Source organism: Hippocampus bargibanti, linkage group LG08 (assembly GCF_051943395.1).
Source record: "Hippocampus bargibanti isolate YZ-2025 linkage group LG08, ASM5194339v1, whole genome shotgun sequence".
Lineage (NCBI taxonomy): Eukaryota > Metazoa > Chordata > Actinopteri > Syngnathiformes > Syngnathidae > Hippocampus > Hippocampus bargibanti.
In genome coordinates this window covers 22598771-22626232 of record NC_142741.1, presented here as the reverse complement: position 1 = coordinate 22626232, position 27462 = coordinate 22598771, and the positions used below count along the sequence as shown (strand labels likewise).

The 27462-nt window shown below is 40.4% G+C and overlaps 1 protein-coding gene across 4 annotated transcripts; it reads left to right on the top strand.

Annotated features, from left to right (window-relative positions):
* Window positions 1-25548, top strand: arhgap6 (Rho GTPase activating protein 6). 4 transcript variants are annotated; one of them, XM_089002676.1, is made up of 14 exons: window positions 1-756; window positions 11236-11395; window positions 11541-11612; window positions 13548-13810; window positions 14773-14968; window positions 16478-16533; window positions 16622-16772; window positions 16869-17017; window positions 19212-19391; window positions 21067-21164; window positions 21253-21470; window positions 21758-21835; window positions 23667-23732; window positions 23791-24118. In XM_089002676.1, the coding sequence occupies exons 1-14, from the start codon at window positions 616-618 to the stop codon at window positions 23967-23969; spliced, it is 2007 nt and encodes a 668-aa protein (XP_088858802.1). In that variant the 5' UTR covers window positions 1-615; the 3' UTR covers window positions 23970-24118. The 4 variants fall into 4 exon arrangements, 2 of the variants coding, with proteins under 2 accessions (XP_088858802.1, XP_088858801.1); XR_016115786.1 differs by adding an exon at window positions 25413-25548 and having other exon boundaries at window positions 5-756; window positions 23667-25006; XR_016115787.1 differs by lacking the exon at window positions 1-756 and adding exons at window positions 6367-6524; window positions 25413-25548 and having other exon boundaries at window positions 23667-25006.
* The last annotated feature ends 1914 nt before the right edge of the window (window positions 25549-27462 follow it).

Sequence of the window (27462 nt, the reverse complement as noted above, 5' to 3'; positions counted from 1 at the left end):
CTGCGGTACACAAAGAGAAAAAACACTCACAAAATTTAACTCACTTTTTAATTTAAAACATTTGCATTTTGTCTTGAAAAACAGTTTTTAAAAATATATTGCTTTTTTCATTTCGATTGTATCATTATTGAAACGATGCATTTTCTTCTATGTTTAAGCGCTGTCCCAAGTGAATGGATAATGTTACAATGGTTTGCGATCCATTTTTAGGTGCTACTTAGTGTCAAAACTGGGTTGCATTACTGTATATGGAAAAACGGTCAATACACATACAGGGGGGAGCATTGGGAATACTTGTGTAGTTGGTTCCAGCTCAAGCAATTTGTCATTGGACTTTGTCAGTGGAAATAATTGGGATGAAATGATGGATGAGCTTTGTTTATCTGTAAATCTTTCAAGGGGAGGAAAAAAGTTCCGCCTCTGGTCCTGAGTCAGACTCTCTGTGGGTGTGTGTGTGAATGTATGAGTGCATGTGCAGAGGAGGGGGACTCTTTCGTAATCCCATGCAGGCTGTTGAGTGGTAGATCGTCTCTTCAGGCTCCGTTTTGACTTGTGGCGGAGATGAAGCCCACATCTTGTGTGCTGTTGCTGCCTTGTTGATTGTTTAAGAACAGCATGTCAGCTCAAGGGCTACTGAGCAGCGTTTTCTCCTGCTCCATCAGCCCCAGGACCATCTCCAAACGCGGACTGAGGCAGACCAGGAGCCTGGACCCAGCGCTGATGAGGCACTATGGAGCGGAGAGCACATCCTACCAGGTCAGACACCTCACTTAAGCTATAAGACATTTTTTTTAACGAAAAAGAAATACAGTGAGACCTCAACTTACGAACTTAATTGGTTCCCAGACAGAGTGTGTAAGGCGAAAAGTGTGTATCTAAAAAAAAATTCCCATAGGAAACCATTAAAATGGGAATAATCTGTTCCCGGGTTTCCATAAAATATACTTTTCAACTAAATAAGCCTTAAAACTACACACAACATACCTTATTCTATGTATAATAAATGTGCTATTGTATTGTAATGAAAGAAATACACTGCATTGTATCATAAAGTCACTTTATTTACATTTGTGATGGTCATTTATGGCTTGATGGAATGGCATTGGAGGTCGAAGGTCAAAAGAAATTGCTGTTTGGAAAGAGAGGCACATTACATGATGACTGTAATTAAAGAAATAAACTGTGCTGTAAAATAAAGTTTTATTTACCTTTTTGATGGTCGTTGATGGCTTATGGAAGGAGAGTCACCTTCCATAAGGACTGTTGGTAACTTAACCTCTGGTGCTGTTCGGTCGTGTGCTTCCGCCGAAGATCACTCCGCCAGCCGTGGTGGGTGTGTATTATGAAAATAGTGCTTATTATAACGTTTAATTTTCATAAATTTGACATTTGTAAGACACAAAGTTTGTAAGTTGAGGTGTTTGTAAGTTGAGGTCTCGCTGTATATGTTTCTGTTGATATTGCATGAATACAAAACAGGTTGAAAAAGAATGAGTGATTTGAAATTTCACAACTGATGGAGGAAGTCCCTCAGGGAGCACAAACGGGGCTTCCAAAAATCTTCAGAGGGAATGAATAGAATACCATTAGTCCGTTGTTGGATAATTGAATGTATTTGTTAAATTATGATATATCAGCATGTTGTACATATACACTAGGCAACTTGACATGAAGAATAATATTGAAGTATATATAGTATGTTCATTCATAGATAGCAAGAATAGCTAGTAGCATTGTAACCCAACCCGTCAAAAAAGGAGGATTGTATGATTCCAAACTGCATATGTATTGATGAATATAGCTGAAAAAGAAATGAACACGAAAAATGAAACTACTAGCAATTAAGTTACAGCCGTAGATGAATATATAGAGACAGAATTAAATGTGAACAAGAGCAAGAATAGACAACAGCATATTACTGTATGCAGCAAACAAGCATCTGTGATCCCATAAACACTGTAGTCTTTATTTATACAGTACTGAAATAAACACCACCATTTTGTTAACTCCGCAGTGGAGTGACAACTTCATGAATTAAGGGAGACAAGATACACGGAAGTGACTATGAACATCAGTAAGAGTGGTCAGCTGCATTAGATATGGCTAAACATCACAGCAAATCAATAAATGGGGCGATAATTCAAAACAAAATCACAATGAACAGCACTTTGCATACGCAGATGGACTATAAAACACATAACTTGTATATTGAGGGAATAAAACTAATTTATCTTGGAAAAACTTTAAAATATAGTTTATTGACCTTTCTGGGAACAATATTAGTTACCATAACAAAGTAAGCTAATTCTTTGCTCCAGAGTGATATGGTGAGATGTTGTTACATATATTTTGAAGTTTAGGGAGGCAATACAAGAGACTACAGTTCTGTAATCTCTTATTATTTGAAAAGATTTAAATTGCCAAACTTAACACTTCAAAAGCTGGTAGTTTTTAATATACGTATTTTAAATTTTTGTTAATGCATGAACACAAATGCAAAGAGTATGGTACGTGATGACTTATAATGGAACATACAACCAGTAATAACTATCAGCAGTAGAGAATTTTGATCATATAAAGCAGGGGTGTCAAAGTCATTTTTTGCCGCGGGCCACATTGTAGTTATGGTTTCCTCTCGAGGGCCGTTATGAATTTGGGGAACCCATTAGAATGTTTAAATCCCTTCAAATATTACATATAGAACACACAGCAAATTAATGAATAACTCGTTTTCAAATCTGAAGTCAAGAATAATGACTTTTATTGTGGTTGACATCCAAAAATATGACATTTTGGCTCAGATTTTAGCAATCATCATGGAATTTAACAAGTTTGATTTGCTTTCGCGGGCCGAAAAAAATGATGTGGCGGGCCGGATTTTGCCCGCGGGCCTTGACTTTGACACCTGTGATATAAAGCATATCAATAGCAATATATGTCTCTTGAAAATAGATTTTTTTTTCTCGTCAAGGCATTGCAACATGACTGCATTTTCACAATAGAGCAAACCTCGTTTACGTCAGAGACGGATTCAAACCATGTGTTGAGGGTGTTTGTTAAAAAAAAGGGGTGTGACAGTATGGGAACACGCTGACACATTTTACAACTATTTAGCTGGATATAACTCAGAACGGCATTCTAATGTCAAAATCATTTCTGACAAAAACAGGGTTTACCCTTTGATTGCTGTTTGGTTTGTTTACACACACACACACACACACACACACACACACACACACACACACACACACACACACACACACACACACACACACACACACACACACACACACACACACACACACAAAGAAATAGTAGTAATTTAAATTGGCAGTTCCATCAACAACTTTTGCCCAACGTTAAAGGACAACCGACGTCTCCGGACAAGTTGTGTCCATAATTTGTAAAATGGCTTCAGATGACTTCTACTGACAGTATTTTACAAAGATTCCACCGCATATAGCTATATTTTACGTTTTAAGACTCGCACTGAATATTCCGGAAGTCTTGTTTTTTAGTTGGTGACGAGTCCTCACGTTACGTCACTGAAGGAACGCCCCTGACTGAAAAAAAGGACACATTGTAGCAGTCCTTCCATCACGTCAATGCATTTTTCTGTACTTGTTTGGTCTGAAAACTTCATGTTCCACCAAAAAGAGGCAGAAAATGGCAACAAACCTCCGTATAAGGAATTAATCAGCCTGTGGAAACGGGCTGATTAATTCCGTACACGGAGCTTTGCCGCCATTTTCTGCCTCTTTTCTGGGACGCTACATTGCAGTCCAGATGCCTCAAAATGACACAGAAGGACTTATTTAATCGATTGCAAACATGTATGCTTTCCTCTTCAGAACTATTTGAATCATATTCCTAACTGGATGAGTAACAAGAAAGCATATTCTCCGAATCTGAAGCCATTGTTTTGATTCTCCAGCAAGGCAAGACGTCTTGGGGTGACACCACGACCAAGGGGGTGGGACCTTCTGAAACTGGCCACTTTCGGGTTCATTTTTTTGCAGATGGTGGAGACTTTAGGTCATTTTTATTGGTGTTTTGCATTTGACTAAAAATATCATACTGCGTGTTTTGGGTATTTTAGATGCTATAAACGTTTTAGTGATGTCAGTTAGGAAACAAAGAAGTGATGTCGGTTGTCCTTTAAGACCTATGATAGTGTCAGAAAAATACCTGACTTTTTTTTCTTGCTCAGTAATTTTATTTCATTTTTTAAAAGCTTCAGAAAAGGGTAGGAAAATAAAACAAAACAACACACTTTGATTTATAATCCAAAGCAACGTACGCCTCTTTTCATTAGAGCTAAATCCACTGCGGCAGTAACGCGCATATAATTTAAGACTGTTTGTTCGGCACAGCCAGTCCTCATGGTAACACTGTTTATTTTGTGCAATGGAACCTTGACATTATAAATAGGCTTGTAATGAAAACCAGATATCTGGACCATCTTATAATCGTCAGCAAGAGGGACAGAGTAGCCGTGCTTATGTAATCCTGATGAAATGGATGAATACTACAGAAAACGTCTTGTATATGCCCTCTACGAGAGTTTTGTATTTTCCATATCGCTTATATTAACTACATTCAAGTTGGAACCTTTCCCAGAGGATTTTGGCCAAAACACCTGGACTGGTTGCAAGTCAATTGCAGGCACACACACACACACACACACACACACACACACACACACACACACACACACACACACACACACACACACACACACACACACACACACACACACACACACACACACACACACACACACACACACACACACGCACACACACAAACACACACACCACACACACACAAAAATGCACATGCACGCGCAGATAAACATTCACATATGCGGACAAATTCATCTCTTTGATTGATTGAACATTTACATTTTTGGAACGTGAGTTCAAGCATCTGAGGGAAAGCACAGAGGGAAAATGCTACACAGGAAAGTCGGAGCCAAGATTCAAACACCTGAACTTCAGAAACATGAGGCTGACTTTGTACATTTGTTTTTATTACGAGTAGTTAGTGACCAGTATTTGGTGTTAACATTAGCTTAGAAAGTCTCGAGCTCACCTCTGACCTTTGTGAGGACAAATGCAATGCAAAATAAAGTTAGGTAACTTCAAAGACTTCCAGTACTGTTTTTAGAGATGACTATTCCGAAAGCTGCCTCTGGAACGGAATCATATAATTTCCATGGGATTTTTTGGGGGAACAATTTGGACGTCTTTCTTGAAGTCCAAACGAAAAACATAGTTTGAATTGCAACAATGCCACGTGATATGTCATGCCACTGTCATGTTGCTGGATGACTAAAAAAGAAGATTTCATAGCTAAAAAGTCAGAGAAGTGCATTGCACGCATGTATCATGTGCTTACTATCTGGAGGGGTCAGTAGCCTGAGCTCACGTTAGAACAAAAGAATAGTCATCTGGTTTATATGAGAACAGCCCTAGCTTCCCGTCGTGAGCCAGCACGTCTTGATCCGTGGCTTCACTTTCCTGCCGGACCATATGTTTTTTTTTTCCCCCATAGTTGACTGCCCTTTTTTTTTACATTGCACGGAATTAAACCATCCAATTTACCAATGTGTCACTATGGCAACTACTCCTGAGGCAAAGGGTGAAAGGATGCATGTGAGTACAAGTACAGAGGTCATAATAAGGTCATCTGATGTCATCTTTAGCGTGTCAAGTCACATGCTGTTAAAATGACAGCGGGGAACCGTATCCAGATCACAGTGCCTGCTTTGAAAGTGAGGGGGTAACAAGGTTAACCTGACAGTGGATACGTGTATTACTCGTCATGGATTTATTAAGTCTTCACTGTGCTCTTGCAGTTTGCTCTCTGATTCACCTTGGAGAGCTATTATGTATGTATTAGGCCCACAATGACCAATACTCCATAAAACCTGGCTGCATATTCTAGATTGCTTACCCAAATGGCATCTTTTTTTCACACTTCAACAAATAAAAACGTGTTGTTAAATGTCAAAATTGAGCAATATTATTAGATTTGGATACTCTCTCTCTTTCTCTCTGTCAGTCTCTAACACAGACGCGCTAGCTTCTTCTCCATAGTAACCGGAGCGGAGGTTCATGGGAATTGATGCGTTTCTCGCCCCATGAATCCAGGGAAGTTTTATAAAGTACACTGAAAAAAAATACAGTACGATGGAAATGCGTTACTTAAGATTCGATAGTAAGTTAAACTTAACTTCTAATAGATACGTACGAGATTTATTTCACTTAAGTCTCGTGTTAAATTAGTATTATCGCTCTTTTGTAAAAATGCTCCTGCGCCTGAGCTCTCTAAGTGGCCAGCGAACGTACCGCACTTCCCCTGTCAACAGGTTGAATCGTTACGAGAACATTACTGCGCTCCGTATTGTGGAGCAAAGTTTAGTTGTTAGTTATGAGGCGTAAGAATGATTAATTAAAACATTGCAGGCGCGAGTCATCCAAATGGGGGAACGTCTTTTGAAGCGAAGCGCTACTTATCATGTAAGTTCATCGCTAATGTTTGTCTCGGTTATTTTTGCGCTTTTCAGTCTTTGTTCTGTGGGTACAATGGAATAAATGTTTTATTGAAAGTGCACTCTGGTACACGTTAAAGTTACAAAGTAATTAAATTCGGATGATTAATTATCATCTTGTCTTTTCTTTCTAGAATATCACTAACGAGTTGTGTGTTTCAGCTCCCAAGTGAATAATATTATTTGAGCATAATTTAATGAAAAAAAATAAAATAATTAAAAACGACCCCGCGTGAGATTTGTATGCATTGAAAAGGAAATCAATGTCAGGCTCCATTGAATTGCTTCCTGAGCACTGGAGACCACTCTCCGCCCTTCTGAATGTAATTCAAGTGTGGTTCTTCAGTATTATCGCATGTTTGGATCTGTCCATATTGTACAAAGTGCCTCCAAGCTTTCCTGTCATTGTGTTCCCGGAGAGGACCAAGAAAAGCTTTGCATCCCAACAAAGCCTTTTAATTGGGGTTAAGTGTTCTCCTCTGGGCTAGGAAAGGTGCAGCAACTAGTGGTCAGTGGAATACAATCTCCTCCACTGTTGTATGTTTGCTGGTGTGGAACGATTTCAGTCAATCATTGATGGAAGTTGGCATGATTCAAGCGGCCATGAGTTTATTATTTTACTTTACACATCAAATGTCCAAAGAGAAAAATCCAATTAGCCTTGACATCCCCATCAAGTGCACATAAATATTTTCTAAACTTCACAAACCACAGAAAGGAGTGTTGATAGAAACTCTGCTATATCTGATTTAAAATATAGAATATATTAAAAGAGACTTCATGTCAAGATTAATCAAGCTCTGCTCTCGTGTTTGCTGAATGTGCTGAAACCATGCCATACTCAATTTACAATTGCCAATCAAAGACTATGACCATGAAAAATGGAGTCCACAACTTTGAGTATTTTTCTTATGCATTCATGTTCAGCAGTGAACATATATCTGCCCAAAGTTCCAGGTGTTTGGAATATATTCCACTCGGCTTTCACGCTGAATTGAAGGACTCTAGCGACAGCAGTGTGAAGCTCTTGTCCACATGCCGGATGTACCTTTTTCAATATGAATATTATTTTGTTATTTTGTATAGTGTGTGGAAGTCAAGTTCAACGTGAATAAGTAGGAGTTTGATTGAGACGTCGGATTTGTAAACTAACACTTCAAACCTGATTGACTTTGAATGACAAATGTAGAAGTTGCCCTGAAAACACCTGCGGGAAACTTTCTGCATCACAGGTTCTTCCGTGCAGGGAGTGTGATGTCAAACTGAGTTAAAAGAAAGGACTTGAGCAACACTTTCCAATTTAAACATTAAACGCACTTGCACAATCTTAATGGGACAAAGCGCTTAACATGGACAGCTATCGTGTACAGGAAATAATTCAGTCACAAATATAGTAGAAAGCACCAGGGAGTGAAACCAAGATTAAATCGGAATCATGCTGAGTCGAACGCCAAAGAGTATAAGTGAGTCTTGAGATGGATTTTAAAGATGGGCAGCGAGGGGGCTTGCCAAATGTTCAGTGGCAGCTCATTTCAGAGAGTGGGACCTGTAATGGAAAAGGCTCCCCTCTGAGCCTCCATCTTTTTTTTATAATTGGATAACATTTCATCAGTTGTTGAAATGCTACTCTGCCAACACTGGAATTTGTGTCCTTTTGAAAAAAAAATACAGGTTCCATCCGACTTACAACCGGCTCGACTTACGACCACCCGTACTTACGACCACGACCGCCAGACTATATTTTTAAAATTTTAATTCTATGCCTGGCACCGCAAGCGCTAGCTACCCGGCAACGCGTCCAACAATTTTGGCCAGCCAGCCAGCATCTCACTCTCGCACAGCGACTGCGTGATGGCATTGGGGGAGGGGGTGTGTGCACTGACGCCGGCCGCGGTGCGGCCAGGGCTAGAGCCTAGGCATGTCTGGCGTTGGCGCTCGGGGGTGCGGGACCACAGCAACGAGAACAGGGGAGGGTCCCCTGATTCCGGCCAGGACTAGAACCGAGGCGCGTCAGCGCTCGGGCGTGCAGGACCACCACGACGAAGACAGGGCGCCGGCCGCGGCCCGGCCAGAACTAGTGCCGAAGTTGGTTGGGCGTTGGCGCTCGAACGTGTCGGGCCCCTGGCCGGCGGCGCCGCCTCTTTGATACAGTTCGTTCTGCTCCGAGGCAAGGTGGCGGGTTGGGGGCGTCGGCGCTGGCGCCGCAGACGGCCGTGGGGTCGGGCCGCGTTTGAGATCGGAGAGCGGGGTAAACCGGTCGAACACAGGTGAGGTCTTAAATGACTTAAAATTACCCAAAACTACCACTAATGAGCTCAAAATTGGAGATATTCAGAAAGTCCCGCCCCCAGTTCGTGATGTTTCGTCAGGAAACTCCTTCACAAACTGCCTTGCTCCAGAATCAAAACAATAGCTTCAGAGAGTTCAGATTCAGAAAAAGAACCTTTATTGTATATCATCCAGTTATGTAGAATTTAATCACGGGGTCAAGAAAAGCATTCGTGTTCGATTCAAAGAAAAGACTGACTGTCGGAATAATACTGTAACGTCCGGTGCTTGTGTTGTGCATGTCGCGCTGAGGGGCATTACAATACGTACCAGGTTTGACTGACAACGTAGCCTCCTTTCGGCTACACCAAAGAGCTCAGTCCCCGTTCTGAAGAATGTAATCATCTTTGGTTTGGAAGAGCTCTATTTTATTTGTACGTTCATCAAAATAATTTACGAGCTGGATGATCAGCCTCAAGAGGAGTTATCCATCACTAACTGCGGTTAGCTCCTCATTGTCCTTCGGCTCTGGTCCGTTGGAAATGGCTGGTTTGTCTGCTGGGAATTTGTGTAAACTTAAACCTTCTTTATGTGCGTTACCGCAATTGGCTGCCACACAACGATTTACCATCGCATTATTTATGTAGTTTTCCTTATAATTTCGTGATCAGCACAGTGTTTTCAGATGAAAAAAGTACCCAAAATGCATTGTGGATCGCTTTCTCGGTCAGGGGCGTTCCCTCCGCGACGTCACTTCTGGCATCGGCATCGACTCGAAAACAAGACTCCATGAATATTCAGCGCAATTTTTAAAACGTAAAATATAGCTACATGCGGTAGAAATTTTGTAAAATGCGCTCAGTAGAAGTCATTTGAAGTGATTTTGTAAATTATGGACTAAACTTGTCAGGAGGTGTCTGTTGTCCTTTAAAGCACATACTATGTCTAACTGACATACAAGTCTACAATAGCTACAGTCATGCGGTTTTGCATGTGTGTGTTCAGATTTGTTTACGGTGTGTTCAAAGTTTAAAAATGCATCTCAGGTAGCAACTTGGGGTGGGGGCGGTAAATTGTATTTGGTTTAAACCTATAAAAATCCTGGTTGTGGATTTTCACTTCCTGGATAAACAGTCGTTGACTATGTGTATTATTGTTGTTGTCGCAGTAGCTTTGCTTTGGCAATAGTGTCATGATAATATGGCCAGCAGGTTGTTTTGTCGATCCATGCGACTGAAACCTGAACCTAATTCTCATTTAATGGAGGCGAGCCACTTTAATGTAAGCCTTATCCTGATAATGAGCGACTAAGCCTCTTTGGAATACAGCTCATATGATTATCTTGAATTGCGCTGGATGGATTGAGGCGGCTATAATCTGCAGCACGGCGATGCTCGACAAGTTTGAGGATTGTGTTTCAGATTATTGAAGCCGTCAATGGCGTCAAATCTCCACATTTTTCTTTCTTTCTTTATTTTTTTAAGTGTGCGCTTTCACATTCAAACGTTTGCACTCACTCACTGTGAACTTTTAAAGGACAACCGACATCACTTTTTTGTTTCCTGACTGACATCAGAAAAACGTTTTATAGCATCGAAAATGCCCAAAACACGCAAGCTGATATTTTTAGTCAAATCCAAAACACCAATAAAAATGACTTAGTGTCCAAAATCTGCAAAAAATTGAGCTGCGAATTGGGCATTTTCAGAAAGTCCCGCCCCCAGTTTGTGATGTCACGCCAAGATGTCTTACCTTGCTCGAGAATCAAAACAATGGCTTCAGATTCAGAGAATATGCTTTCTTACGCTTATGTTGTCCTACAACTTAATATTCTGTGGGTCCTGGAATTTGAGTGAAGATGACAAAAACCATGGCTGGAGTGGACACATTTTTGCACGCCTGGCAGTGAATGAGTTAAGAGTAATTGCACTCAAGTACTTCCTGAAGTCCAGAATACACGAATCTGGAATTCTGGGTTTCCTCCCTGGAGACGCCTTCCGTTTTAGGCCTTAACTGAAGCCACCTTTCAATAGCTGATTGTTTACAATGATATTGAAACATAATCAATTTCTTGTAATCCTTTCCAAGTATTCATTTTGTCATTCTTCACCCGCATTATTTGTTGAAATCATCCCACTGTTTTGTAATTGTTATGTGTGCCAGTTCTTTTGGGCAGTTTTTAACTATCTTATTGCCCCAGTGGATTCATTAACGTCATTAGTAAAGGCTCAGCCTCCTGCGACACATCGCCTCTTGGCCAACAAAGTGCTGTCACGCCACTTGTACTCTGCCTCTATCCAGTTAAAGTAAAATTATCCCCCATACAAATTGTATAATTGAGTCTTGGGGGGGGGGGAATTAATTTCAGTTCCTTTTAATGTCTTCTAATTTCTGCATTCATGTGTCCTCAGGGAAACTTCACATGGAACAGTGTGTCAGGACGCTCTGTGGGTCTGAAGCCCGTCCCGCTGCAAAGTCTCTCCGAGCTGGAGAGGGTTCGTCTGCAGAACATTGCCTTCAGGCGGCTCCTTCGCGATCGCAACCTGGGCTGCCACGTCACCATTCCCAAATGTACACACACACATCTAACGCATTCCTATGTGTTACTGTTAGAAGAGTGCTAATACTAAATATTTAATTTTGCCTTTTAAATCAACAGGCACAGAAAAAAAGCAGATTAAATTTGTTTTCTTGTTGTGTTTGTCACCTTTTGTAGACGGCCACAAATACAAGAAGTCACTCAGACGAAAGTTGGATTCACTTTCCAAGGAGAAGAGTAAAGACAGAGGTAATAGTGTGTGAAAAGTGTGAAATACTATTTTGGGTACATTTTTCAAGGGAGTACTTTTGAACCCTTGATATTTGATTCTTCCATGCTTATGACTTGGTGCTAATTGGCTAAAGGCTTATGTCACGGTGTTGTGCAACACCTCGCCACTGCCCCGCAGTCAGATTATTCACCTCTCTCATTCTGTGCTTCTTTTTCAGGCCTTTTCTGGAGCACTTTGTCATATAACTGGTGGTAGCATGGAAGTTAAGAAACCTGATTGATCCCTGATTAGATTAGACTAGATGAGCCTTTATTTGTCATTTCACAGCAACAAAAACAAAATACAGGAGCTGCTGTAAAGGCAGCCACAGACTGTTTCACTTTCTGCACCTGCTTTGTTGCATGAAACAGTTCTAGATGAAAGTGGATCAGGGACGTTGGGTGGAATGTGCACGTCTGCCACAAGCTAAGTTTCGAAAGCAAACACGAAGCTTTAGAATCCATTTGGAGATTGTTTCACATCTCCTGTCCCACGTAAATCCGCTTCAATTCCAAGCCGTGATAGTTCTACATATGCTGATACTAGTATGCTGATAGATACTTTTCTCTATGCTTATGCCATTTCCAGTTAACAGTGGTGTTTTACACAAAAGTCTGAAAAAAATACCCACGAAAACTGCCACCACCTCTTTTTCTTCAAAAATATGACATACATGTGTATGTATCCTAATACAACAATGAGTTGGAATTGTTACAAGCAGCTTGTTTTATTTCAAATTCACAACCATCTATGGAATTGATTTGAATGGCTTTCAGTTTTGAAATGTAAAAAAAAAAAAAAATGCACAGTCCGTATTCTGTTTGCCTGATCCTTTTTTTTAATAGATACGATAACCTTTATTAGTCTCACAATGGAGACATTCAATGTCAATGTCTTTTATTTTGTTAAATTTGCTGAGTCAAAGTGCAGTTGCATCCCATCCACAGGAGTTATTTTTAGTGTTTTTTAAATTACATCATGATGTTAAAGCATGTTCTCCACTGAGGAATGTAATTTACTTCGGCCCCTCCTCCGCCCTCCACTTAAAGCTACCAGGCTTCACACACTTGAAACGAATCTCTATAAATGTACTCAAGTTCGCGAAAGATAAACAAAAACAGTCCGCTCGAGGAGCCCATTGGTTGCCGCTAATCTTCTGACAAAGCCACGCCCCCTCCTTCCTTTTTTACCCTTTATGTTTACAGAAGCACTAAGTGCTCTCAAAACTCTCAAGAGTGAATGTGTGCCGCCCTCTGTCCACACTTGTTTCATACAACTTTCAGAGTAAAATATACCACTGGATACAATCTGAAAGATAACCACCACTCATTTAGAATGAATGAAAATATTGTGTGTAAGGACAACCGAGGTCTCCAGACAAGTTGTGTCCATAATTTGTAAAATGGCTTCAAATGACTTCTACTGAGCGTATTTTACAAAGATTCCACCACATATAGCTATATTTTACGTTTTAAGACTCGCGCTGACTATTCAGTAAGTCTTGTTTTTGAGTTGGTGACGAGTCCGTACGTGACGTCACTGAAGGAACACCCCTGACCGAAAAAAAGACACATTGTAGCAGTCCTTCCATCACGTCAATGTATTCTCAGAATCTGAAGCCATTGTTTTGATTCTCCAGCAATGCAAGACGTCTTGGCGTGACGTCACGAACTGGGGGCGGGAATTTCTGAAAATGCCCAATTCACAGCTCAATTTTTTTGCAGATTTTGGACACTTTAAGTCATTTTATTGGTGTTTTGCATTTGAATAAAAATATCATACTGCGTGTTTTGGGTATTTTAGTTGCTATAAAACGTTTTTCAGATGTCAGTTAAGAAACAAAAAAGTGACGTCGGTTGTCCTTTAAGCAATTAAAAAAAAAATTGTTACATTCTCACTGTCTTACCCCGCAGAGACGACGCCCCAAGCCTTCAGCATACCGCTAGCGCAGGTCATCTGCAACGACCGCATGCATAAGCAGCGCCACGACGCACCACAGGAGCAGCACTGCGACCCCACCGAGCTGGTGCTGTCCTTCCTCCACTTCACCTCCACATTCAAACGGGCCAACAAAGAGCTATCGAGCAGCAACTCATCCCTCAGCTCCAATTCAGAGAGTCCCAATAAGTCACCCTTCGCTCCAGTACCTGACGCAGCTCCAAGGACACGCAGAAGGGTACAATTAAATCTCACAATCTTCAAACATTGTCCTCTGCTATTATTGGATACACTCACCTAATATTTTTTTTTTAAAGTTAGAAAAAAAGTAATAAGCAGTAGTTGTAATTACCTTTCATTGTGCTTAATACCCGTTGTTGCATGTTCATATAGACACAATACATTTCTTGAAAGAAGTTATCACATTGTACTGATTAAATAAGTAGTATAGTTAAACAAACAAAAATCATTTCAATCCCAAAATGAAGATATAAGGAACATGCCATACATCAAATTCCTTGTGTGTTCTACATACTTGGCAATAAAGATGATTCTGATTCTGATTCTGATTCTGATCATTCACACAGCCACAATGCACAGCAAACAAGTTGGATGGCATACATCTCAGCAGCATTAAAAATGTGCATGTTCCATTTTAATGCACTTGTCTATAATTGATTGTGTAAAAATAAACAAGTAAATATCCTCAAGTAGTGGCCAGTAAGCACAAAAAAACCTCAGTTACTGATATTTTCTTAACAATTGGGAAATGTAAAAATAAGACGATGTGCAAAAATGTGTCCACTCCAGTGCCAGGGTTTTTGTCATTTTCACTCAAATTCCAGGACCCACAGAATATTGAGTTTTAGGACAACATACATTCAATGCAACGTAAAAAACGAAAATCTTTTTAATAAGAAAAATCAGTTAATTCCTAAATTATATGGGTCTGGGGTAATGTGTGGTGCAAGTCGGGCGGCTGTACAAAAGACAAATGCTCATCCCTCATGGGAGGGAAAAATATTGCTAGAGGTCTGACGAGCGCTTTATCGGCACTCCCCGCAAGAAAAACAAAAACCTGAATGCATTCGTCCACGTCATATTTTTCAATTCCCGAATACATTCGGGAATGGCAGTGAATGAGTTAAAGCTACGCCTTATATCGAAATCACAGTGTTTGTCACCCATCCCCATTTAAAGGGTGGCGTGTCGGTGGACTGCATCACTGACCTGGATGATAACCAGTCGCAGCTTTTGGAGGCCCTGCAGTTGTCTCTGCCTGTGGAGGTGACGGGCAAAAACAGGAAGAGACATGACAAAAAGCTGAGCCTAAATCCCATGTACCCCCAAGTGCCCAAGGTGGTGGAACTCTGCTGCCAGCACCTGGAAAACCATGGTACTCCTCACCTAAATGTGAAGCATCGCGAAACATGACATTGAGCCCTTGCATATTTGCACTTTGCTATTCACATCTTTATGTCCTCTGTCCTGTATTTTTCGGTGTATGAGGCACACCACATTATAAGGTGCTTACAATCGAGGCCGAGGTTACACAGGACTTCTTCTACAGGGGGAATGGAGTCAGTGACTGCTAACAGTAGTTGCCTGACCTGTTCTGACTCAATATTACTTGACATATAAGACGCACCTGCATATAAGGTGCAGGGTCATCTTGAAGAAAATAAGGGTTTTGGGTATGCCTTATACAGCGGAAAATATGGTAAACGATCCAGAGCCATTTTCTGTAAACTCGCTATATTATTCCATTCTATTTATTTAGTTGTTTGTATGTGTGTGCTTTTTTTGAAGCACTCTGAAAGGACAACCGACCCCATTTTTTTGTTTCCTAACTGACATCAGAAAAACGTTTTATCGCATCTAAAATACCAAAAACACGCAGGCTGATATTTTTAGTCAAATGCAAAACACCAATAAAAATGAGTTAGTGTCCCAAAACTACTTCAAAATGACCCAGGAAATTGCGACTTTCAGAAGGTCCCGCCCCCTTGTTCGTGACGTCACGCCAGGACGTCTTTGCTCTAGAATCAAAACAATGGCTTCAGATTCGGCGAAGATGCTTTCTTGTTACTCATCCAGTTATGAAGATGATTTAAATACAGTAAAGTCTCGTTATATCGATATCGGATATATCGATAGTCCCGGTTATATCGATACTATTTCTATGCACGCACGGAGAAAATTACATGCAAACAGGGTCGGATATATCGATAGTCCCGGTTCTGAAGCGGAAAGCATACATGTTTGCAATTGATTAAAGAAGTACTTGCGTATCAATTCGAGCCATCAGGACTCCAATGGCGCCCAAGCTCCGTTGGAAATGGGCTGATTTGTCTGCTGGGAATTTGTGTCAACTAGAATCAAATAGTAGTCTTGGTGCAAAACACAACGATTCACCATCGCGTTATTTATGTGTTTTCCTTCTAATTTCGCCATCAACACGATGTTTTCAGACCAAACAAAGTACCCAAAATGCATTGTGTGTCGATTTCTCAGTCAGTGACGATACCTACCGTGACGTCATGTCAGGCATCATCATCAACTCGAAAACAAGACTTCTTGAATATTCAGCTTAAAGTCTTAAAACGTAAAATATAGCTACATATATGCGGTGGAATCTTTGTAAAATACGCTCAGTAGAAGTCATTTGAAGTGATTTTACAAATTCTGGACACCACTTGTCTGGAGGCGTCGGTTGTTTTAAGATGGCACCAAAGCCCAGTCAAACAAAAAAAGTAGTACAGTTGTTGGAATCAAAAAAGTATGTTGATATCACTAAATAGCTCGTTGCCACATAGATTACCCCCTCGGATGATTACCGAACTTTATTTTTCATCCCCCCACCCTCGGATGAATCATATCTGATATTGCTATCACCTCTGCGTAGGTTTACAGACTGTGGGAATTTTTCGCGTGGGGAGTTCCAAGAAGAGGGTGAGGCAGGTGAGCAGTCATTACATTAAATGTTCTCCTCACCACTCCAGCAGCAGCAGCAGCTATGTGTGTATTGTTTGTTTTCTTTATGCCCCAGATGCGTGAAGAGCTTGATCAGGGCTGGGAGCTGCATTTGGATGAGCAGCACAGCGTTCACGATGTGGCGGCCTTGCTGAAAGAATTCCTCCGCGACATGCCTGACCCTCTGTTGACGAGAGAGCTCTACACGACATTCGTCAACACAGCATGTGAGGCACACGCGTGTACACACGTTATGTCTCAAAATGGAACACAAAGCGCTCGGGTGTCATTTGTTGTTGTCATTTTCTGTCCTGATAATGCAGTGTTGGAGCGTGCAGAGCAACAGAAGGCCATCCAGCTCTTGATGTTCTTGCTTCCTCCCTGCAATTGTGATACGCTACATCGCCTCCTTTGCTTACTGTCCGCTGTGGCTACTCATGCTGAAGACATGCTAAATGAGGAGGGACACAAGGTAAAGAGGCTCTCTCTGGTTTCAAATTTGGAGTCCTTGTGAAGAAGTGGTTACTCAAAAAAAAAAAGAAAAAAACAGCATGAAACCTAAATTCAAATCCTTGACCTCTGCTTGGAAGTATTATTTGAAACATCCATTTTCATGGTGACTGTCATAAGACTGTTTCTGTTTTTCCAGACAAGTTGTTTCGCACTGTATGGAATTAATCACACGGTTTAGTGTGCACTTAAAAAAACCCACCACATTCCCAAATCAAAAACCTTTCTTTGGTGAATATACAAACAACACTTCAAAATTGTGTTGAAGATGACATGACTAAAGATGCTCCCCCTACTTACAAAATTTAAGTTACAAACAACAGTACATACGAACATTTTTTGCGGGTATGTGGAAAAATGTTTGGACGGAGATGCTGTAAGTTAGATTTTGTTTTATGAGTAGTGCTTCTTTCCGCCACTAATACCGACGTGACCAGCATCTGCCCCACATCCGGCTTCTTCTGCCCTGTTCGTCGCAGTGCCCGAGTTTATAAATGTATCTCCAGCGTGCTAAGAACTTTGACATTTCTATTGTTAAATATCTGTAACATATGTAGTATTCTCTCCAATTGTACATGTACTTTATAGAGCATATATTTTCTTAAATGTTTATTTTTCAGTACAAACCAATGCAGGTTACTTATACAAGCCTTAAAGGACAACCGACACCATTTTTTTGTTTCCTAACTGACATCAGAAAAGCGTTTTATAGCATCTAAAATACCCAAAACATGCAGGCTGATATTTTTAGTCAAATGAAAAACACCAATAAAAATGACTTGAAATGTCCCGAAACTACTTCAAAATTACCTCAGAAAGTTTCCGTTTCAGAAGGTCCCACCCCCTTGTTCGTGACGTCACGCCAAGACATCTTGCCATGCTGGAGAATCAAAACAATGGCTTCAGATTCGGAGAAGATACTTTCTTCTTACTCATCCAGTTATGAATATGATTCAAATAGTTCTGAAGAGGAAAGCATAAATATTTGCAATTGATTAAAGAAGTCCTTCCGTGTCATTTTGAGGCGTCTCGATTGCAATGTAGCGTCCCAGAAAATGCAGAAGATGACGCCCAAGCTCCGTTGGAAATTGTCTGCTGATTTGTCTGCTGGGAATTTTTGTCTGCTAGTATCAAATAGTAGTCTTGGTGCAACACACGATTCACCATCGCATTATTTCTGTGTTTTCCTTCTAATTTCGCCATCAACACGAAGTTTTCAGACCAAACAAAGTACCCAAAATACATTGTGTGTCGCTTTCTCGGTCAGTGACAATACCTACCATGACGTCACAGTAGGTATCGTCACCAACTCAAGAACAAGACTTTTTGAATATTCAGCGCCATTCTTAAAATCTAAAATATAGCTATATGCGGTGGAATTTTTGTAAAATACGCTCAGTAGAAGTCATTTGAAGTGATTTTACAAATTATGGACACAACTTATCCGGAGGCATCGGTTGTCCTTTAAACATACTTATATAAACCTTAAACTTCCTTTCTGTATATAAGCCTTAAACAAGCAAAATATAGCACCGAAGCAACTTACGAACAAATTCACCTTACAAACGACCGTTCTCGTACGTAAGTTGGGGAGCGTCTTTATGTAGATTCATGTAATGCGGACATAACATCTGTAAAGACTACTGTAGCATTTCAAAAGATCATAGTCATCGCAGTAAAACTGCGACACATCACAGCGAGAAATGTTTTGATAGGCGATTACTTAAGAAACGGGACAAGAAAGGATGCTTTCTTGTCATTGATGATGCCGCTGCATCTTGTAAAGGGTGAGTGAGTGTACATTTCATCATCACTTTCAATCTGCGCTCCAGCTTGTTCGCCCAAAAGAAGGTCAATGTCACAGCGACTGATTAGAGGAAAATGAATGGTGGCGGAACAGTGTAGCGTCATTACATTGTCTGTAATTAACCTCTGTGGAAGATGTCGCCGGGATGTGTGTCCGTGAATTCGTGATCATGGTTAATGAATCATTTCGGATCGCGAAAACATTGCCTATTAAGACAGAGGATCCAAGTTGCCTTGTTATTGACAATAACCCATGATTATGCTCTATTACTCATTGCTCCTGTTAATGTTGAAAAATGTGGTCATCACCCTGAATAATAGTTCCTAAACTCTGTCGTTGATATGTTCAGAAACCAGGAAACAAGATGACCTCGTTCAATTTGGCCACAGTCCTGGGACCCAATCTTCTGCGCAAGCAAAAAAACTCCGACAAGGAGTTTGCTGTTCAGAGTTTAGCCCGCGCCGAGGAGAGCAGCGCCATCATCAGCGTGCTCCAAACTATGATCAATTCCTGTGACTCTCTGTTCCTGGTAAGTCAACGCTCACTGTAAACTGTTTACTGGCTCGCCCGCGGAATGTTTTATTGGAGCACCAACACGTATTGAAATGGAAACATGTACACTTTGATGGTACCGATAAACAAAGGCAAATTTTGGAAAGACTTAAAAGTTGAATTCCATTGTTTTAAAAAGGAGGAAAATGGAAGTTTAAACAAGTATTTGTTTTTGGTTCATAATGTTTTCTGAGCCTAATCATTGCATACCTGGGCTAACCATAAGAAAAAAAACACTCCTTTGGATTTTTGATAGGATGATTGTTTTATTCTTTTTATTTGTTTTGTTTTTTTCCCCATCAATACCTCTAAGCATCAAACATGTTGAACTTTTAATGGCTAAAAAAGGTTCAAATATGCACAGGATATTCACTTTTTAACTCATTCACTGCCATTCCCGGATTTATTCAGGTTTTGTTTTTTCATGTGGGTGGAGGGGGCGAATCAAGCTGCGGCAAGACCTCTGGCAATGTTTTTCCCTCCCACAAGGGGGCAGCATTTGCCTTTTGTACAGCCACCCCCATTTCAAGCTCAAATAACTCCAGACCCATATACCTTAGGAATTAACTCTTTTTTTTCTGATGACAGAAGAGAGAATAAGGTTTTTTACGCTGCATTGAATGCTTATGTAGTCCAAAAACTCTTTCTGTTCTATTCTGTTGGTCCTGGAATTTCAGTGAAAATGACAAAAACCCGGGCAGGAGAGTGGACATATTTTTGCACATTGTCTGGCAGCGAATGAGTTAATGAGTCAATTTTGGGTCCAAATCTTGAGTCCTTTAAAAGACAACCAACGTCTCTGGGCAAGCTGTGTCCATAATTTGTAAAATGGCTTCAAATGACTTCTACTGAGCGTATTTTAATGAGATTCCACTACATATAGCTATATTTTACGTTTTAAGACTTGCGCTGAATATTCAGGAAGTCTTGTTTTTGGGTTGGTGACGAGTCCGTACGTGACGTCACTAAAGGAATGCCCCTGACCGAAAAAAAGACACATTGTAGCAGTCCTTCCATCACGTCAATGTATTTTGCTGTACTTGTTTGGTCTGAAAACCTCGTGTTGCACCCAAAAGCCGCCAGAAGAGGGTGTCCAAGCTCCATGGGAGAAATTTATCAGCCTGTGGAAACGCAATACAGTGTTATGTCTGCAAGAGGTCGTCATTTTCTGCCTCTTTTTGGGTGATTCATTTCCCCCCAATGTTGCCTCAAAATGGCACCAAATAAAAGCAAACATGTATGCTTTCCTCTTCAGAACTATTTGAATCATATTCATAACTGGATATGTAACAAGAAAGCATATTCTCTCAATCTGAAGCCATTGTTTTGATTCTCCAGCAATGCAAGACGTCTTGGTGTGATGTCACAAACTGGGGGCGGGACTTTCTGAAAATGCCCAATTCGCAGCTCAATTTTTTGCAGGTCTTGGACACTTTGTCATTTTTATTGGTGTTTTAAATGAATAAAATGAATAAAAATATCACACTGCGTGTTTTGGGTATTGTAGATGCTATAAAACGTTTTTCTGATGTCAGTTAAGATACAAAAAAGTGATGTGGTTGTCCTTCAAGTCCCCAATGAATATTAGAATACATTCAAACTCAAATGAACAATGACTTATAACATAGCAACATGACCGCGGTCTTCTTCAGGTTCCTGCAGAGTTGCAGAATGAGGTACTGCTCAGTCTTCTCGAAACAGATCCTGATGTTGTGGACTACTTGCTGCGGCGCAAGGATACATGTTACTCGTGAGTGTCACCCAGGCTCTGATTGTCTCTCATAATGAGATAAATCACACATAGCATCCATTCATCCATTACACCCCCCCCCCCCCAGTAATTCAGGACTGGTTTCACCGCGAGAGTCCTCCCTGATTGAGAGATGCTCCTCCAATGAGTCCATTTCCAGCGGCGAAGCGTCCCCATATGAAAACAGCTCTCCCGTTCTGTCCGATCGACTCCTGTTGCTGGAGGATGACCAACCGCTGTCAGAACTTCGCAACGCACCCGCTTACGAGCGCACGTCGAAAAACTCGTCAACTACCTTTACGACAGGTAAGGTTCAATTTGCGTGATCTGTTGTTCTCCAGCTGTGAATGACAGTTGGTTTGGCGTGTGTGTGTTTGTAAAAGCAGCTCCCATTCGGCAAGATTTTTATAACTGAGATTAATGACATTGTGTCAATAGCTTTGTGCTTCGTCTAAAATGACTCTCCTCCCAACATGCTGTGAAGTAAACTATAATTATACTCTCGTGTAGAATAATTAGCGGTACAGTAAATGTATTTATGTTTCACTTAGGCACGGTCATTAGTCTCGCACTCTCTTTTGTCTATGTGCTAGAAGAGGCCTCGGAGGATCACTTCTGGGACACCTGGCATCCACTTTTCAGCAAGAATGTTATTGACCTTGACATCAATGGTAATACGCTCATGGCCTACACATTTTTATTGGATCAGTTCACCGCTTGCATAATAAATAGACCGGAACCTCAAAATGCGTGCAGACGCTCCCCTCCCGACGAACAAGATACATTCCTAGCAGTCGCTCGTAAGGTGAATTTGTTCGTAAGTTACTTGAGTGCTATATTTTGGATGGAATGTATGTTTAAGTCAAACACTGAACGGGGAAGTATAAAACACAGACATTCTAGCAGTCGTAAAATGAATTGACAGGGTGACCCAAAAAGATGCGTACCCATGAAAACTTCAATAGTGGCTTCGATTAAAAAGCTATTTGTTTCAAATTACAACCACACATTATTCAGTTTATGGAAGACCATTCACGAGCTATTTATGTCAATTTTTAGTCAATCTATGGCTTTCCCAAGATGTGTTCTATTTCGTTGCAAGAAAGATTGTCCCTACTTCCGGCAGGAAACGCAGTCATCTATGACACACGTCTGAATTATGCGCCCCTCTGCCAAGCTTTTTATTAAGAATACATGCAAATTAAAGTGATACGTTAATCAAACATAGTTTTCTTGATTAGCATACCACGCCTCTGGACGTTCTGACCAACAACATATGTAAGCAATAAAATATTGTGTTTCCCATGAACTATTAAGTTTGTATCCTGGCTAATGACCTCTTTGTGATACCCCTCTGATATGGACTTCCCCAAGTCATAAATGACTCCTGTGAAGCTGACCGTTTAAATTGCTGTGTCCGTTGACCTGATTGATCCCCGGGCGCCCGTGCTACACTTGTGTATTGAGTCACAAGTGTTGACGAAGCATACAACAGCATGAAACTTTTAAATATGATAACTTCTTATTCTCTAATCTCTATCAGCAAGCAAACCTGTACTCGTCTGACAAAGTTATCAAACACTTTTACACACTCCTCTTTCGGGAGAAAACATTGCTGCAGTGAGGGACTTTTCGGTCACCCTCCCGAAACTCTGGTGAATGGTCTTCCATAAACTGAATAACGTGTGTTTGTAATTTGAGATAAATATCTATTTAATCAAAGACACTATTGAAATGTCTATGGGTACGCATCTTTTTGGGTCACCCTGTACAATGACATATATCCTTGGGTCTTCAGTAAGCCATTACCGAAGATGCTGGCATTAATTACAGAATTACATGCTAGCAGCCATTACTTTTTGTTATGCATCGCGTCCTCCTGGCTTGTCAACTGGGAAGATGGATTTCCTCCCCGCCCACATACTCTACACAGCCAATTGGTGCTGTAATCTAATTTACAGCATCTCTGTCAGAACATTTTTCGGCATACTGTACCCGCAAAAATGATCGTATGTACAGTTATTTGTAACTCGAATGTTGGTGAATTATGGAGCGTCTCTATACAATTTGGGTATTCTGTAAAAACCCATCACTTTGTGCAGAGCTTCAGATTTCTCACAGCGGGAGCTCCGTTCAAGCGTCCATGTGCAGATTGCTTTTTGTATTTGTTTTGACACATTTTTTTAAAAAATTGAATGACATCGCACATGTGTTAAGCCTTTTTTGTGAGACACTTATTCCAAAATATGGTGTTGAATGACAAATTTGTTGTACTCACCGCCATGCTCATAATAGTTGAGTCGTAGTTGACGTCATGCCAACATGTCACTTCGCTTTGAACGCTTTCACCTTCACACGTTGTTTTTCTAAATACCTTTATATAATGTGTATAATTTATTTTTCTGTCCCTTCCTTTTGGATAACAAGGTTGCACTGCATTTGTAATCATCAAAGGACAAACAAGATGCAACCTTCAAATGTCCAACGTCTGTTTTCTCTCAGGCTCCCTCAGCGACATGTCTGAATGGAAGTCATTTGGATCGTCAGAAGGGCTGAGCGGTCGCCAAGGTAACAGCAAGCTGCCCGTCAGCCCGACCCAAACCTCATTGGATGATTCACAAAGCAGGCCACACCTCAGGGTGGCTCGCAGCAGGAGCGGCGAGCTCCCTCACGACCAGACGGGTCCCAGGCAACCATTACCTTCATTACATCGGGTACCCATCAGCCAATCCGGAGCCCTCAGCTCAGACAACCTGTCAGATGGGACGAGACGACCTGTCCATCCAATCCTTACAGATCAAGTAGATTGTTTGTTTCGACCTCTTGTTGAAATGCGTGTTTCTCATTCCATGCCCTCCATCAGTCTTTCTCGCCAAATCCAGACTCATAGCAGAGCCACTAGAACTGCACCGGAACAAGCCTCTGGAAAAGCAAACGGTCATATTTGGCAAATCCTATCGACAAACGGTGGAGATGCACTGCCTGAAACACTGGTGTGACAAATTCATGAAGACTTGTTGCCTGTGTCTTAATTAACCGATGAGATGCCGCCACGATCAAACTCTCAGTCGCAGTTCAAGCAGTCGTTTTGCTTATTGTACCATATACTATGTATATATACTGTTCAGATGTGGATTGTTTGTGCATTTACCATCAATTTATACATGACACTCATTTTCTTTCTAAAATGGATGTCAGCCTTTTAAACATGTATACATGCATTTTGTATTTCATAAATTCATGTTCAGCCATGATGGTTCAACATATGAAATTAAAACAAATTGAATTTACCTTGCCGTAGCTATATTCCTAATTTGACATGGGTTAAAAGCCTACTAAAAACTTGCTTTTTAGTTTTTATTAATTCAACTACAGTATTTTTTGAACTCATCAAATAGCAATGTGCTAAATTTAACGTGCTTAACCACACACCCACACTTGTATTCTTTTTTTAAATTTATCTTCGTGCTTGAAACCCCATATCCTCGATCTACCACATTCCCCAAGCGTATATTTACTGCATTTGTTTATCTATATGTTTATTTGAGTAATTAGCTTCGTATAATTCCCCTGTGATTAGCTGTGTTGCTAATTAGCTGATTAGCAATGTGCTTCGATTTACATCAACGTAGTGGTATCTTGTAAATGACTGCAATTGCAAATAAGAACATTCATTTTATCTGATATCGGTTTATTTATTGTATTAAGAAACCAATAAGCATGGGAGTGATAGTTTAAATTACATTATATTTCTCCTTTTTTTTAGTTAGCCACTCAGGTGTCAGTCACACTGGGTGAGGCAGTTCCCAACTCGACCACTTGGAGGCAGCATTAGACCAGAGGTAAGAACACCATGCAATTGTTGCTTCAAAGCCTTTCAAATATATAAAATATATATCCGTTGTTTTCGCTGAAGGCCAATAAATATTTTTGTAGCCTGGTAATATTTGACATTTCAGGGGGAAAAAAATCTCCACGGTAAGTGAAAAGGTGACACACTGAATATAATGTTATGAGTGATGAAAAAAAGGTTGCTTTTTATTGATCTATATAAGTGTTTTTTTTTTCCTGTAAAAGAGACATGGAAGGATTTTTGTTTGGGTTATTACTGTGGCTCCCGGCTCTTTCCGCGCTCATGCGGCTCGCTTTGATGTTGTTCGCTGATCTAATAGTTTGAGGTGCCTTCTGAAGTGAGCGACCTCCTCCCAAGTCGTGATGTTTCATTTTGAACATCTTATCTGGCCATAGCGCCTTGGTGGACATCAAGAAGATGATCCTTTGCCCCGGAAGCTGCCACTGTTCCCAGCAGGCATTCCATCCACTGGCATCAGGAGCAGCTGGATGTGAGAAGAAGTCCAAGGTCACTTCATCATCTAGAAGAGAATGGAGAGGGCGGAGGAGGGCGTATTAGTGTCCAATAAGGAAGACGGTCACCCTGCAATGTTGTCTCAAGGTCAAGCGTGACGGAAATATCTTCGCTCAGTTCTAAGCGAGCCATGGTATGTGAAGTTGTCGAACCTTTGCATTTCTTGAGCATCACTGTTGTTTATCTTACTGTTTTAAGTGCAGATTCATCTTCAGGTTGCCATTGAGACTTGAATTTATTTAGATGGCGGCCTTTTTCATTTACCATGTGCTTTTACATTTTCTAAATCTCAAACAAAAGGAATACATCATTCAGTAAGGTGTGGGGGGCGGTGATTTGGGAAAAAATAATGACTATTTTTTTAAGATGTATTTTATTGTAATTCTTTTATTCTGACTTTCACAAGTCTAGGGACTTACTTGCCCAACCCAAGACCTGCGGTATCATATTTTGTGCCATAGCATGTGAAAATGTGATAAATAAATAAATACTTGAAAGTCCAAAATTAAATATCACTTGAAAGAAACACCAGAAAGTAGCATCAAATCTAGCAGCGACTGTGGGGGGTGAGAGAACGCGCAGATGTTTGGGAGAGTGTTCATTAAGACCGACGGAGGTGACGTCATCAAGGCGGATGTGACTTTGTTATAATGAAACGGAGGCTTAAGAAAATGAAACCATGTTAACAATGTGTTCGTATAGGAAATTCCCTTAACTCCAATGTTAGAGCGATATAAAAAAATACATAGTCTATATACAAAATACAGACAAATAAATACCAGTTGTTCTTGTACTCTTAGGGGCAGTGTGAGTCCATGAATGCAAAAAGTACATCCTTCTAATAAGGTAAGAAACAGACAAAGAAATTAGGGTTCATCATTAAAACCATATGTTGCACGATACAAATAAAAACAATTACAAATAATCCTGATCATGTATTTAATTCAAATGCGCAATCTTACCTGTTATTCATCATAAAACTGCTACATTGCACAACAGAGGAAAAGACAAAGAATCAACAGTCAAAAAAATGTCATTGTCTGGTCATACATGATAATATACAATGTGATTAATACTCTTACCAGTTATCTATCAAATTAACTCTTTAACGCCAGATGAATAAAATCGAGTCCCATCTTTCAAAATAAAAGATTTTTGTATTTTATCAACGGAACACATGAAATTGTAAATATGGTTAAGGGTTGGTGTAAAAACAATATATTTACTTTATATAGTGTATATGTATGTCTCAGTGGCTGTGTCTTGCTTTTGTCATCTATGTAAAAGCTTCTTTACATTTTGATGGGCTGCAATTTGCAACTTTGTGACGTTGTGCAACTGCGATTCATTTTTTGAAATGCTGCAAAATCATTTGCCAAGACTTGTGCAAGTCGATCAAAAAACTCACCTTTCATTCCACCCAATTGATTGGTTCCTACATGAGGAGCAACAACGACAAGGCCAAATGAGGGTGTGGCAAAGCGTGGCCAAGTTATTCTGGAGAAAGATTAGATTTCATCCAACTATTCAATTTTAAACCACTTATACTGGATAGAGTCACAAGCTAAAAAAAGAATACAAATCCACCGTACACGCAAGTGCTGATTAATGCAAGAGGATTGCTTCTATTTTATTCATAATAGCCATGACACATTTGCAGTGGAACGCATGCGGTATTGTATAATGAGCCATGGATTCTTTTTAGTCATGTGAGCGGCACAATTAATTCAAATGGCCGATTTGTTAGTTGTAGTTGTTTCCAATGAATATTTCTTTGTGTTTGAAGGCCACGCCATGCCATTTTCCCCAACATACTTTAACATATTTTTCACTGATAAGTTTTCATTCACTCTTTCATTATCGTCACGCTGGCCTCATTAATTGAGAATCCAAGATTGTTTGGATTCATATTTATCAATTATGCCGACCTCA